Genomic DNA, 12,959 nt, shown 5'->3' on the forward strand with positions numbered 1-12,959 from the left:
TGTATGTAATGAGTTTTACTTCTTCACTACCAATTTGAAAACATTTTCTTGTCTGATTACTGTTCCTAGGACTTCCAATACTGTGTTGAATAGAAATGGTGAGTGGGCATCCTTGCCTGATTCCAGATTTCAGTGGGAAAGCTTTTGGTTTTTCACATTATATTGGTTTTGATTTTGTAATAAGTAGCTTTTATGATGTTGCGATATGTCCCCTCTATATCCACTTTATTAAAGAATTTTTATCATGAGTGGATGCTGAATTTTATCAAATGCTTTTTCTGCATCTGTTAAGATGATCATGTGGTTTTTGTCTTTTGTTGATGTGGTATATCATATTGATTGTTTTATATACATTGAACCATCCTTGTGACCCTAGGATGAATCCAACTTGGCTGAAGCATATGATCTTTTTTCTGTTGTTGGATTCGGTTTGCTAATATTTTGTTGAGAATTTTTGCATCTATATTCATCAAAGATATTGTCTTGTAATTTTCATTTTTGGTAGTGTCTTTGTCTGTTTTTGGTATTGGGTGATGGTGGCTTCATAGGCCTGTGTGCTAATATTAAACTTAAGTCCTCTGTCCATTTAGACAATTTTCTTGCTTTTTTACTTCATGGAATTTTATTATCAAATATACAGCTTTTCTTCTCTAATATCGTCTTTAAAAATTTTGATGATTATTTTTCTGGCACTTTTTATAAACAAATAATAATTTTAAAAGTTTAAATGCAATTCAACAGAAGATCATTCATTAGAAGCACTGACTGCTCTGCTAGTGAAGTGGGAGGAAACTTGGATATAAACTTTAATTTCCTCTTTTGACAAGATGGAAAAAATGGAAAGGTGGTAACTTGTTCAGATTTCTTAGGTAGGTACTGATAAGAGGAGCACCAGAACTTCTGACTTGAATGAATTTCTTCTGCTCCTCAGTGGCTAAAAGAATGAAATTAACTTATTTGGAGGTTCTCATTTTTCATATTAACAATAGTTTAGAAGTATTTAAAGATGTATTATTCTTTGTCATTGACAAAATAAACATGCATAAGGAAAAATAGCTTTATTTTTAAAAGAAATCAAAGGTCTACATGAAAGTATACATGAAAACAGCATCTTTCACTTGAGCCCTAAGCTTGATTGTGCATGCTCTTTATTATATTCCAGTGAGATTTTGGAAATCAATTTCAAAGTCATTAACATTTATTAACAGATACTGAAGAAAGCTACTGCCTTTGAGGGAAAAAAATTCAGTAACTGTTTGCCTACCCTGAGATACTCAATCCCACAGTATATTTGGGATTATTTGAGCATTTAAAAATTTAACAAAATATTTCTTTTCATTGCATCTATCATCAACATGTTAAACTCTTGGCTACAAACCAAGTAAAATGATGGTGACCAGTGTTTTCTGATTCTGTCCATGATGGACAGAGTGAAATTACAGCATAAAGAGTAGCCAGGAATTTATACTGTAAACATTATCTGGGTCCAAACATCTTGCAACAAACCGCTACTAAGATGACTACATGTAGCACACAGAACACCCTGGATGGCAATACATCTATAAAACCTTTTAAAAATAATTCTTTTCAACCTCTTTTTTCATTATCACTGCCCCTTGCCCTAGAAGAAAAAAATACATTTAATAAATTTAGCTTTAAATTACACTTCTCCCTAATGAGAGAAATACTAAGGAATAAGATTTTATTGTGTAGAACAGAGATATGGAGAACCATAATCCACTGTGTTAAGATTTTTTTTTTACACCAAGAACCAATTTTTGCCCCACTGAGAATAAACAACTTAAAGTGAATGAAAAGTGAAGTAGACATTAGGGAGGGAAATAAAGAAAACATTAGAGAGGGGAAAAAAAAACCCTAATGATTAACACTGGAGGCTGAAATAGTTGGCTTCTTCTATCATCCAGGTCCCATCATGGCTGCAAGGTCTCAGAAGACATCATGTCTCTCTCCTTGTTTTGGAAATTAGGAAAATAGTATAAAATCTGATAGTTTGGATTAATAATTTAATCTTACTAGACTTGGTGTTTTTGACTATAAATTGAAACAACAGGTATAGACCAGTTATTCTCAATTTTGGCTGCATTTTCCTGGGACATATTAAAGTTGTCAATGTTCATCTGTACCCCCAGACCAATTAAACCGTATCTGGAGGTTATAGTCTAGCCAGTGGTTCTTAAACTTTAGTGTGAGTCATACTATAATTAAATGCAGATTGCTGGGTCACAGTCCCAGATTTTCTCATTCTGTAGGTCTGGGATGGGGTGTGCAAATTTACACTTCTATCAAGTTTGCATGTGCTGCTATGCTAGTGGTTTGGGGACCACACTTTGAGGGCCACTGGTCTAGGTAAATGTGTAAATATGCATGCGTATGCAAGAACACTGGAGTGGGTTGCCATTTCCTTCTCCAACGCATGAAAGTGAAAAGTGAAAGGGAACTCGCTCAATCATGTCCGACTCTTCATGACCCCATGAACTGCAGCCTACCAGGCTCCTCTGTCCATGCGACTTTCCAGGCAAGAGTACTGGAGTAGGGTGCTGTTGCCTTTTCCATGTGTATATATAGCCCCAGGTAATTCTAATTGCAGAACTACTAGTATAGAAAATATTAATAAGATTCTTTTCCACTCTAAGATACTGAGATTTTAACATAACGAGTGTCGGTGGGTATCAAGACAATCTCTATAGAAAGGAGCCCTATGGAAAACATACCAATTTCTTGGTCCCGTTTCATTAATAATTTTGTTTCTATAAAGCATTTTACAGTAGTTTTTGAAAATTAACATTTTTACAGTACATTTGCTGCATATATGGTTTTTCACTCATTTTTTGGTAAAGATAGTTTATTTGGCTGTCAGTTTCCCAGCATTTGATAAGACCAATGGAGGGTTTGGATAATAGCCTGCTGTTTTCGAATTATTTGAAGAGAACCTTGTAAATTTGTAGTCCAGGGGTAATTCTGAAAAAAAAAAAAAATTATTCTGCAGATCTCAGAAGGCCTTTTATAAATATAAACAAATCAATATTTGATAGTTATTTATAATAAAACATTTTTTAGAGTTTCATAATTTTAATATTTCTTTTGTCACCAGGATAGGTTGCACCTGGAATGAACAGTGTAGATGTCTTTTCCTATACAATGTACAGTAATATTTAAGTCAAATTACATTTAGAGATATTGCAAATTATACTCAGAGCTCTAACTAGTGAATAAACTCCTTTATTGATTTGCTACACAAAAGTAAATACACAAAATAGGAATACTCCTCTGATTTGTTTAAATATCTCTAAGGCTTTATCAAGAAACTTACATAACTGGTAAATGAGAACTAATAACCTTCATGCATGTGTGCGTGCTAAGTTGCTTTAGTCATGTCTGACTCTTTGTGACCCTATGGGCCCTGGAGCCTGCCAGACTCTTCAGTCCATAGGATTCTCCAGGCAAGAATACTGGAGTGGGTTGCCAAGCTATCCTCCAGGGAATCTTCCCAACCCAGGGATCAAACCTGCATCTCTTATGTCTCCTGCATTGGCAGGCAGGTTTTTTTTATCACTAGCTCCACTTGGGAAGGCAATAATCTTCATAGCCCTGAGTAGTACGAGAGTTATGAACAATAATCTTTGAATGGTTAGCTAAATAATTCCAATATGCACAATATGGCAACTTTTTCATATGATAAACATCACACACACACACAGCCACAAGAGGAATGGGTGGAGAGAACATAAAATTAATACTTTCTCGACTGTGGGACATCGTGACATTTTCATATAAATATCTCAAAAGCTAGCCTTCTTCCTAAGTTTCTTCAAAGAACCATTACCAGAAATATTACAAGTGAAACATTACGACCTATGTCATGTAATAATTATTCATTCCACATGCAGATACTGGTTAGCAATCCTTATTTCACAAATTTTACAGGTAAAACATCATTTGGTAGTACTGAGTGTTCCGAAAATGATACTAAAATAAAAATTATATTTTAAATGCCAGTGAGAATCATTAAGACCCAAACAGTTAAATCCTTATGAGGAAAAAACTAGTGCTGAAAATTGCGAAGAAGGAACACTGCCTTTCTGAGGTCAGAGAAAACTAAGATTACTATGAACAGAAAAACATTCAATATTTTTCAGTATTAATGAATTTCACTGGTCTTCACTGCTTCAAGTTAGCTGGAGTGTGTTTTCAGCCATTAAAAAGTCTCATAAAAAAGCACTGGAAATAAAATTGATAAAACTGAGTTTCAAAAATAGTGCACCTGGGGTTCTGGATTTCTCGTAAGCCACCAAAATGATACAGGCTAAGAGCTGACCCAACTACCTCTTTCTCCGTCTTTCCTATACACTTCCTAAAGTAAAGGTAGCTATTATTAAAAGGTTAAAATGATTACATTATCAAAATGCTTATAAAGCAAACATTGCAGTAATATATATTGCAAATTTTATAACATCTATCAAAACTGCTTTTAAGGAAATTCTGAAAGAGATGGGAATACCAGACCACCTGACCTGCCTCTTGAGAAACCTGTATGCAGGTCAGGAAGCAAGTTAGAACTGGACATGGAACAACAGACTGGTTCCAAATAGGAAAAGGAGTACATCAAGGCTGTATATTGTCACCCTGCTTCTTTAACTTCTATGCAGAGTACATCATGACAAACGCTGGGCTGGAGGAATCACAAGCTGGAATCAAGATTGCCAGGAGAAATATCAATAACCTCAGATATGCAGACGACACCACCCTTATGGCAGAAAGGGAAGAACTAAAGAGCCTCTTGATGAAAGTGAAAGAGGAGAGTGAAAAAGCTGGCTTAAAGCTCAACCGTCAGAAAAATAGGATGATGGCATCTGGTCCCATCACTTCATGGCAAATAGATGGGGAAACTGTGGCTGATTTTTATTTTTCTGGGCTCCAAAATCACTGCAGATGGTGACTGCAGCCATGAAATTAAAAGACGCCTACTCCTTGGAAGGAAAGCTATGACCAACCTAGACAGCATATTAAAAAACAGAGACATTGCCAACAAAGTCAAGGCTAGTCAAGGCTATGGTTTTCCCAGTGGTCATATATGGATGTGAGAGTTGGACTATAAAGAAAGCTGAGCGCTGAAGAATTGATGCTTCTGAACTGTGATGCTGGAGAACACTCTTGAGAGTCCCTTGGACTGCAAGGAGATCCAACCAGTCCATCCTAAAGGAGATCAGTCCTGGGTTTTCACTGGAAGGATTGATGTTGAAGCTGAAACTCCAATACTTTGGCCGCCACCTGATGCGAAGAGCTGACTTATTTGAAAAGACCCTGATGCTGGGAGGGACTGAGGGCAGGAGAGAAGGGGACGATAGAGGATGAGATGGTTGGATGGCATCACCGACTTGATGGACATGGGTTTGGGTGGACTCTGGGAGTTGGTGATACATAGGGAGGCCTGGCGTGCTGCGGTTCATGGGGTCACAAAAAGTCAGACATGACTAAGCGACTGAACTGACTGAAGCATTTAAATGTCAATGAGAGAATCACATCTAACAGAATATGGACGAATAAAGAAACTTTCCCTGGTGACTCAGATGGCAAAGAATTCATCTGCAATGCAAGAGACCTTGGTTCGATCCCTGGGTCAGGAAGATCCCCTGGAGGAGGCAATGGCTACCCACTCCAGTATTTTTGCCTGGAGAATTCCATGGATGGAGAAGCCTGGTGGGCTACAATCATGGGGTCGCAAAGAATCGGACATGACTAAGCATGCAAAGAAACATTACATGAATTCAGGAATATTTCAAGTGACAATGGTGAGTATCAGGTTTTTCATTCCCTATCTCCTTTAAAACAGAAATTTTATTCTGTCTACCAGGTAGCACAGGAAGCAGAAAGTCTACTAAGGTTAAGAAACTGGGTGTGGAATAGCCAAACTGAGGTCAGATGACTATGCTGTTAAAGAAAAGGATGTCCAGATTGGGGATTCACCAAGAGGGAGATATTTGCATCTGTCTTAGAAAAATCACTGTTGGGTGCTGTTTGGAATAAAAAAGAATGATAGACAACCAAATTCTTGTTTACCACAGTAATCTTCTATTATAACTGTACACTGAGTACATTATCAACCACATTATCTAACAATTACATGAACTGAACCAAAATGAATATGCTTAAACAGTTAAGTTCAGTGTAAAACAGACAGAAATACAACAACTCTTGTGACTTTTCTTTTCTTTAAGATATTGCCAGGATAACATTTATATAAAGATTTTAAAAGCCATGACCATCATACTGTTTTTCTTTCAGCCATTTTTTTTTAACTTGGAGGCAGATTACACAGAATTATCCAAATTTACTGAATATGTTACTGAAATAATTTCAAGTTCTGTGAGAGGATTTCCTTATGAGAATGTGATCATAAGCATTGAGTGCTAAGTTAAAGAGAAATGAATACTTTGCTTTTTGAGGAAATGTCTTAGGCATCAAAATCAATACTGAATATAATATACCAACTCTCATTCTTTCTCCACAAAAAAAAATCTACTTTAGTTTTGTTTGACTACTGATGAGTCCAACTAAGTATTTTCTCCTAAAAAAAGTTAGAAGACAAAGGCTCTGCCAAGTTCTTTTTCATGGTGCTGAGGAAGAAAACTTTGGGAAAATGAAAATGAGAGACACACTGATGTTGTTATTGCTTCTTGAAGGAGAAGTGATTACCCTAGAAGACGGGATTATTTTCCCATTTTTTTGGAGAAATATTTAAATCCTAGAATGGAGAGTCACTTTTCTTTGAGTCTCACTCTTTCACAACCATATCCCACTGAACAGCTTTTAGAATAATTCAAGTACTTTAGAATAGTTCATTGACTTCCATTATCACAAAATCCTACTCTCACTATAAATTTGAGTCCCTCTACAGGAAAGAAAGTGAAATATAAAAACTTAAAATGACAGTGTAATTCTGGGCCGGTCCCTCCCTTTACCATTAACATGGTACTGGAGAAGGGGGCGGCAGAGGAAGAGATGGTTAGATAGCAACACCCACTCAGTGGACATGAATCTGAGCAAACTCCAGGAAATAGTGCAAGAGAGGGAAGTCTGGCATGCTGCAGTCTATGAGGTCGCAGAGTCAGACACATCTTAGTGAATGAACAACAATAAACATGGTACTGTCTCTTTTCATCTTTTGATATTCAAACTTTCTGCATCTAATATCTTATTAGAGATTATGATATGCATTTGTGGTTTGACAGCTCTCATCCTTTGCCTTATATGTTAGAACACTTTAACTCCAGCCACTCTAATGAGATTTATATGCCCCTGGTGTCAGGTCTTAAACTTCTTTCCTTATTCAAACCTCATAGGATGAAAACAAATTGTTTCCAACTGTAAATATTCACATATTTACAGTTCCAATTTATTCACATATCCTTTTGTTGCTGTATATTCATTTATTCTTGTGTTTCTAGTCTTCCAATAGGGATCATTTTTACTTTTGCATGAGCAACAATACCCTTTAGTGTCTTCCATAGTGCAGGTCTTCTGGAGATACACTTCCTCCATTTCTGTCTGAAAGTGAAGTTGCTCAGTAGTGTCTGACTCTTGCAACCCCATGGACTGTAGCCTACCAGCTCCTCCATCCATGGGATTTTCCAGGCAAGAGTACTGGAGTGGTTTGCCATTTCCTTCTCCACGGGATCTTCCCGACCCAGGGATCGAACCCGGGTCTCCCGCATTGCGGGCAGACACTTTACCATCTAAGCCCCCAGAGAAGCTCCATTTCTGTCTATACATACTTTTCTTTTTTATCATTTAATGATATTTTTACTGGGTACAGAATTCTATCAAGGGTGACAACCATTTTCTGCCAGTAATTTAAAGATATCACTCTGTGGTCTTTTGGCTTTTGTTTCTCACTCTTTTGTTGAAATACTCCTTTGAAATCAATGTCTTTATTCTCTGACTGCTTTTAGTATTTCTTAATTATTTGGTCTTTAACAGTTTCTATCTCCTGTGTCTCATAGTCCCTCTGCTTGTATCTCCCATGCTTTTTCCTCTTCAGGATTTACTGTGGGTATTTTTTGGCTGATTTTCCAGGATACCAGTGCACTTACCCTGTGGCTACTCTTCTGTTAAATCCATCCATTCAGTTCTTACTTTTGACTTTTTAATAAGAATTTTCATTTTCCCAAGTTTTTATATATCTACCAAATTTCTCATTCCCTTCTTTTCTATCCTTGAAGTTGGTTACTTCTGTTAGTGTAGTCTTATATCCTCGCACACCTGGCTCTTTTTTCATTATGTGCTGAACACTATATAAATTAAAAAAAAATAATTTGAGTCCTCAAAGACTTTTATCTGCCTCAAAAGAAGAATGATTTAAAGTTGAGCTTCAAAGAGTACATAAAAAGGTAATGAGATGAAAGAAGATCTCAGTCACCAAAATCTCTATTAAAGAAAGCATTGTATTGGTCCTAAAGTAAGTATCTGAATTAACCATTATTAGTCAAAGGTAAGAATAACCCACAGGGTGTAGATGCATGCTCAAGAAATAGGAATCACCTGCTAAGTTGTCCTGTATGACCAGGAAGTAAAGGATTTAAAGTTCTCCTTGAAAAGAGAAGGAGAAAGAGATCAGAGAAGGAAAATCCCACAAATGGCAAGAAAAAGAAGAACAAGGACAGATGTATTGGATGGTTAAACCATAACCAAAAAAGGTTTAAATAAAATATATATATAAAAAGCTGAGCTTCAATTCCTGTGAATGCCTACTTCTAATTCATCCTTCAGGGTCTCAAGACAGATTGAGAGAGTCCACCAGGTCTATCCCTCCTTTGGCAGGTCTTACCCCGCCCCCCTCCACTTTCTACCCCTGTACATTCATGAAACTACAAAAAAAGCCACTCACTTCTTTGGGTGCCTTCTCTTCAGTTAGCAAAGAGGAGGAAAAGCAGGCCCCAAAGCCAGCGTTGCCCAACTGGGCCTCCTTAGCATCCTGTCCTTGTAAGTTTCCCCTAGCTTTATCCTGTGACTTCAGGCTGATTAAAAAAAAAAAAAAAGTGCAGCATTTGCAGTTGGTTCCAGCAGACAGGCAAGTCCTAATTACCTCAGCTGCCATATCTATATGTTATCCAAGAGAAACCTACAAATGTCATGGGAAAATTTTCTTCTTTTAAAGAACAAAACTTCACTGTTTGCAGATGACATGATACTATACATGGAAAACCCTAAAGATAGTATCAGAAAATTACTAGAGCTAATCAGTGAATTTAGCAAAGCTGCAGAATACAAAATCAATACACAGAAATCACTTGCCTTTCTATATACTAACAATGAAAAAAATCAAAGAGAAATTAAGGAATCAATCCCATCCACCATTGCTACAAAAAAGAATCAAATATCTAGGAATAAACTTACCTAGGGAGACAAAAGAATTGTACACAGAAAATTATAAGACACTAATGAAAGAATTCAAAGACGACATAAACAGATGGAGAGATATTCCATGTTCCTGGGGAGGAAGAATCAATATTGTGAAAATGACTATACTACCAAATGCAATCTACAGATTCAATGCAATGCCTATCAAATTGCCAATGGCATTTTTGCCAATGGCATTTTTTCACAGAACTAGAACAAAAAATTTCACAATTCATATGGAAACACAAAAGACTCTTGAATAGCCAAAGTCATCTTGAAAAAGAAGAATGGAGCTGGAGGAATCACTCTTCCTGACTTCAGATTATACTACAAAGCTACAGTCATCAGGACAGTATGTTACTGGCACAAAAACAGAAATATAGACCAATGGTACAAGATAGAAAGCCCAGAAATAAATCCATGCACCTATGGGTACCTTATTTTTGACAAAGGAGGCAAGACTATAAGAGGGGGCAAAGACAGCCTCTTCAATAAATGGTGCTGGGAAAACTGGACAGCTACATGTGAAAGAATGAAATTAGAATACTTCCTAACACCATACACAAAGATAAACTCAAAATGGATTAAAGACATAAATGTAAGACCAGAAACTAAAAACTTCTTAGAGGAAAAACACAGGCAGAACACTTGATGACATAAATCAAAGCAAGATTCTCTATGACTCACCTCCTAGAGTAATGGAAATAAAAACAAAAGTAAACAAGTGGGACCTGATTAAACTAAAAAGCTTTTGCACAGCAAAGGAAACTGTAAGCAAGGGGAAAAGACAACCCGTGGAATGGGAAAAAATAACAGCAAATGAAACAACTTCACTCTGTGTAATAGGTTCTAGGTTCATCTACGTCATTAGAACTGACTCAAATGTGTTTCTTTATGGCTGAATAATATTCCTTTGTGTATATGTACCACAACTTCTTTATCCATTCATCTGTCAATGGACATCTAGGTTGCTTCCATGTTCTAGCTATTGTAAACAGTGCTGCAGTGAACACTGGGATACATGTGTCTTTTTCAATTTTAAAACTCTTCCTCAGTGCACAGTAACAGGTAAAGCTTCTTAAGTATTTTCCCTCTTACCTGCTATTGCTTCAATACTTGGAATTGCAATAGTGCTGTAAGCACTGATTCGCTTACAAGACCATGTATAAACCAAGGAATCTTCTCTATTTCCCAGTCCGGAAACTGAATCAATAAAAAAGGAGCCCCATTTTTTAGATGATGTATTTAGAGGCTTTGCCTTTGATCCCTGAAACAAGAAACAGAATAATGAAACTGATTAATTAGCATTCAACCTCATTTTCCCCACAACTAAGTAAATCAAAATAGAAAAACTCTGCAGAAATTTCAGTTGTTCAGCCAGACCATATAAAAAGTAAAACAAAGCTCAGTAGTCCTTCAAGCGCTTCCCCAGTGGCTCAGCAGTGAAGAGTCCAGCTGCCAATGCAGGAGACACAGGTTCGATCCCCAGGTCAGGAAGATCCCCTAAAGAAGGAAATGGCAACCCACTCCAGTACTCTCACCTGGGAAATCCCACGAACAGAAGCCTGGTGGACTACAGTCCATGGGGTTGCAGAACAGTCAGACACAACTAAATACCAAAGTACTCCTTTGAAGTACTCTTCTGGCTTTGCCTGGGAACGCCTTTCTCAGCCTTTGGGACCTGGTGTGGATGCCACCTAGGATGTTTCCCTTGACTTTCCAAACTTAGGTGAGATTAGGTCTCCTCCTCCATTTTCTCACACTCTTGAGTTTATTCCTAATACAGTACTTTTCAAACCATCTTGCAATTATCATACTATTTACTTTTTGCCCTAGACAGATTATGAACTATATAAGGTTAAGAACTATCTCGTGTATTAGTGTATTGCTAGGGCCTAGTGCCTAGGACATAGCAGGCACAGAAAAAATGTAGACTAAATAAAAGATTCATTCAGGAAATACTTCTCAGTGTTTTATAGGTGTAGTATAAAATTAAGAATAAAAAAAATCCCATCACACCCATATAATTTGAATTATAAAATCTGTCATCCTTTCTGGATGAAAGTTTTGTTTTAGAGCATCAGAGAGTCCCAAATATGCCTTTAGACTCATGATTCTTTCTGCTGGAACTCAATTTGTGAAGCAAGATGAAAATACATGTTTTTCAGATGATGCTGTTTAGATGGTGTTTAGAAATCCCTTAGCAAGAATCTATTTGGATTTCACCAAACATACTAAAAGCAGTATGGAATACAAATATCTGTGCTACTGTGTATGCATTTAAGGTACATTTAAATATAATTTCTCAAGGTGTAAAGAGAAGCTTATAGTGTAACTTCTTTATTTGGTTCATTGTCTTTGTCTAATGAGTCTAAGGAGAGATGACTCACACCACACAGACTATATGTAGATAATGGTTCTGCCAACACTGAGTGGCAATCTGGGCTGCATGTTATTCCTCTGAGAAGAGGAAAGCAGACTTGTTTACCCTTTCTGGTTCAATGTATTACGGATGCTGTTACTGTCTAAATGTTCATGTCCTTCCAAAATTTGTATGTTGAAACTCTAATCCCCAAGATGATGTAATTATGAGGTGAGGCCTTGAAGAGGTACTTAGGTCACGAAGGTGAAGCTCTCATGAATGGGGTTAGTGTTCTTATAAAAGAGAGCCCAGAAAGCCCATTATGTAATGTTGTATTTGTAATGAATTAGCAAGGAAAGGGGTCTATGGGAGAAGATGGAGCTACTGTTTACATAATGCTGAAGGAAATATTCCCACCGTGTCTTCACTTTCTTTTCATTGTCTGTGCATTCTCAACTCATTGTAAAGAAACCAAATTTCCTTATTTCTCTTTGAGGGCAACTTCCTCCACAATCCCTCAAGTTAGAGGGTCTACCTCCTGGAAGGTTATCTTAAAACTCTTAACTCAGTCCACAGAGCTATGCAGTTCACAGAGTATCCAGTGTCACACTGAGGACTAAATGTTACTCAACAGAAACCTTGTAGAACCTGACTCCTTTATTCTCACATAGTAGTCTTTGTTCCTTAGAACACTTTTAGGTTTACAGATAAGTAGGGCAGATAGTATGGAGACTTCTTAAATACGTTGCCTCTGCTGCTGCTGCTGCTGCTAAGTCGCTTCAGTCGTGTCCGACTCTGTGCAACCCCAGAGACGGCAGCCCACCAGGCTCCCCCGTCCCTGGGATTCTCAAGGCAAGAACACTGGAGTGGGTTGCCATTTCCTTCTCCAATGCAGGAAAGTGAAAAGTGAAAGTGAAGTTGCTCAGTCGTGTCCGATTCTTAGCGACCCCATGGACTGCAGCCTACCAGGCTCCTCCGTCCATGGGGTTTTCCAGGCAAGAGTCCCGGAGTGGGGTGCCACTGCCTTCTCCGATGTTGCCTCTGGTCCACCCCTAACACGATCTCTCCTCTTATTAACATTCTGTATTAATTACTGTGTTATGTTTGTTACAACCGTGCTCCATTTATTCATCCCCTTCCCCTCTGAGCCCTGGGGCATTCACCAGTCTCTTCCCTGTCC

The 12,959-nt window shown here is 37.5% G+C and overlaps 1 protein-coding gene across 2 annotated transcripts in view; it reads right to left on the reverse strand.

Moving 5' to 3' along the window:
• Positions 1–1,043: 1,043 nt before the first annotated feature.
• Positions 1,044–12,959, reverse strand: part of NT5DC1 (5'-nucleotidase domain containing 1) — a 116,851-nt gene continuing 104,935 nt past the window's right edge. For both annotated transcript variants that reach the window (XM_069599162.1, XM_070292501.1), the window contains exons 11-12: positions 10,516–10,684; positions 1,044–2,979 (exon numbers count right to left, since the gene is read on the reverse strand). In XM_069599162.1, the coding sequence (XP_069455263.1) occupies positions 2,864–2,979; positions 10,516–10,684 (285 nt within the window). In that variant the 3' untranslated portion in view covers positions 1,044–2,863. The remainder of the gene's footprint in view (positions 2,980–10,515; positions 10,685–12,959) is intronic.

This window comes from Ovis canadensis, chromosome 8 (genome assembly GCF_042477335.2).
Source record: "Ovis canadensis isolate MfBH-ARS-UI-01 breed Bighorn chromosome 8, ARS-UI_OviCan_v2, whole genome shotgun sequence".
NCBI classification, from domain to species: domain Eukaryota; kingdom Metazoa; phylum Chordata; class Mammalia; order Artiodactyla; family Bovidae; genus Ovis; species Ovis canadensis.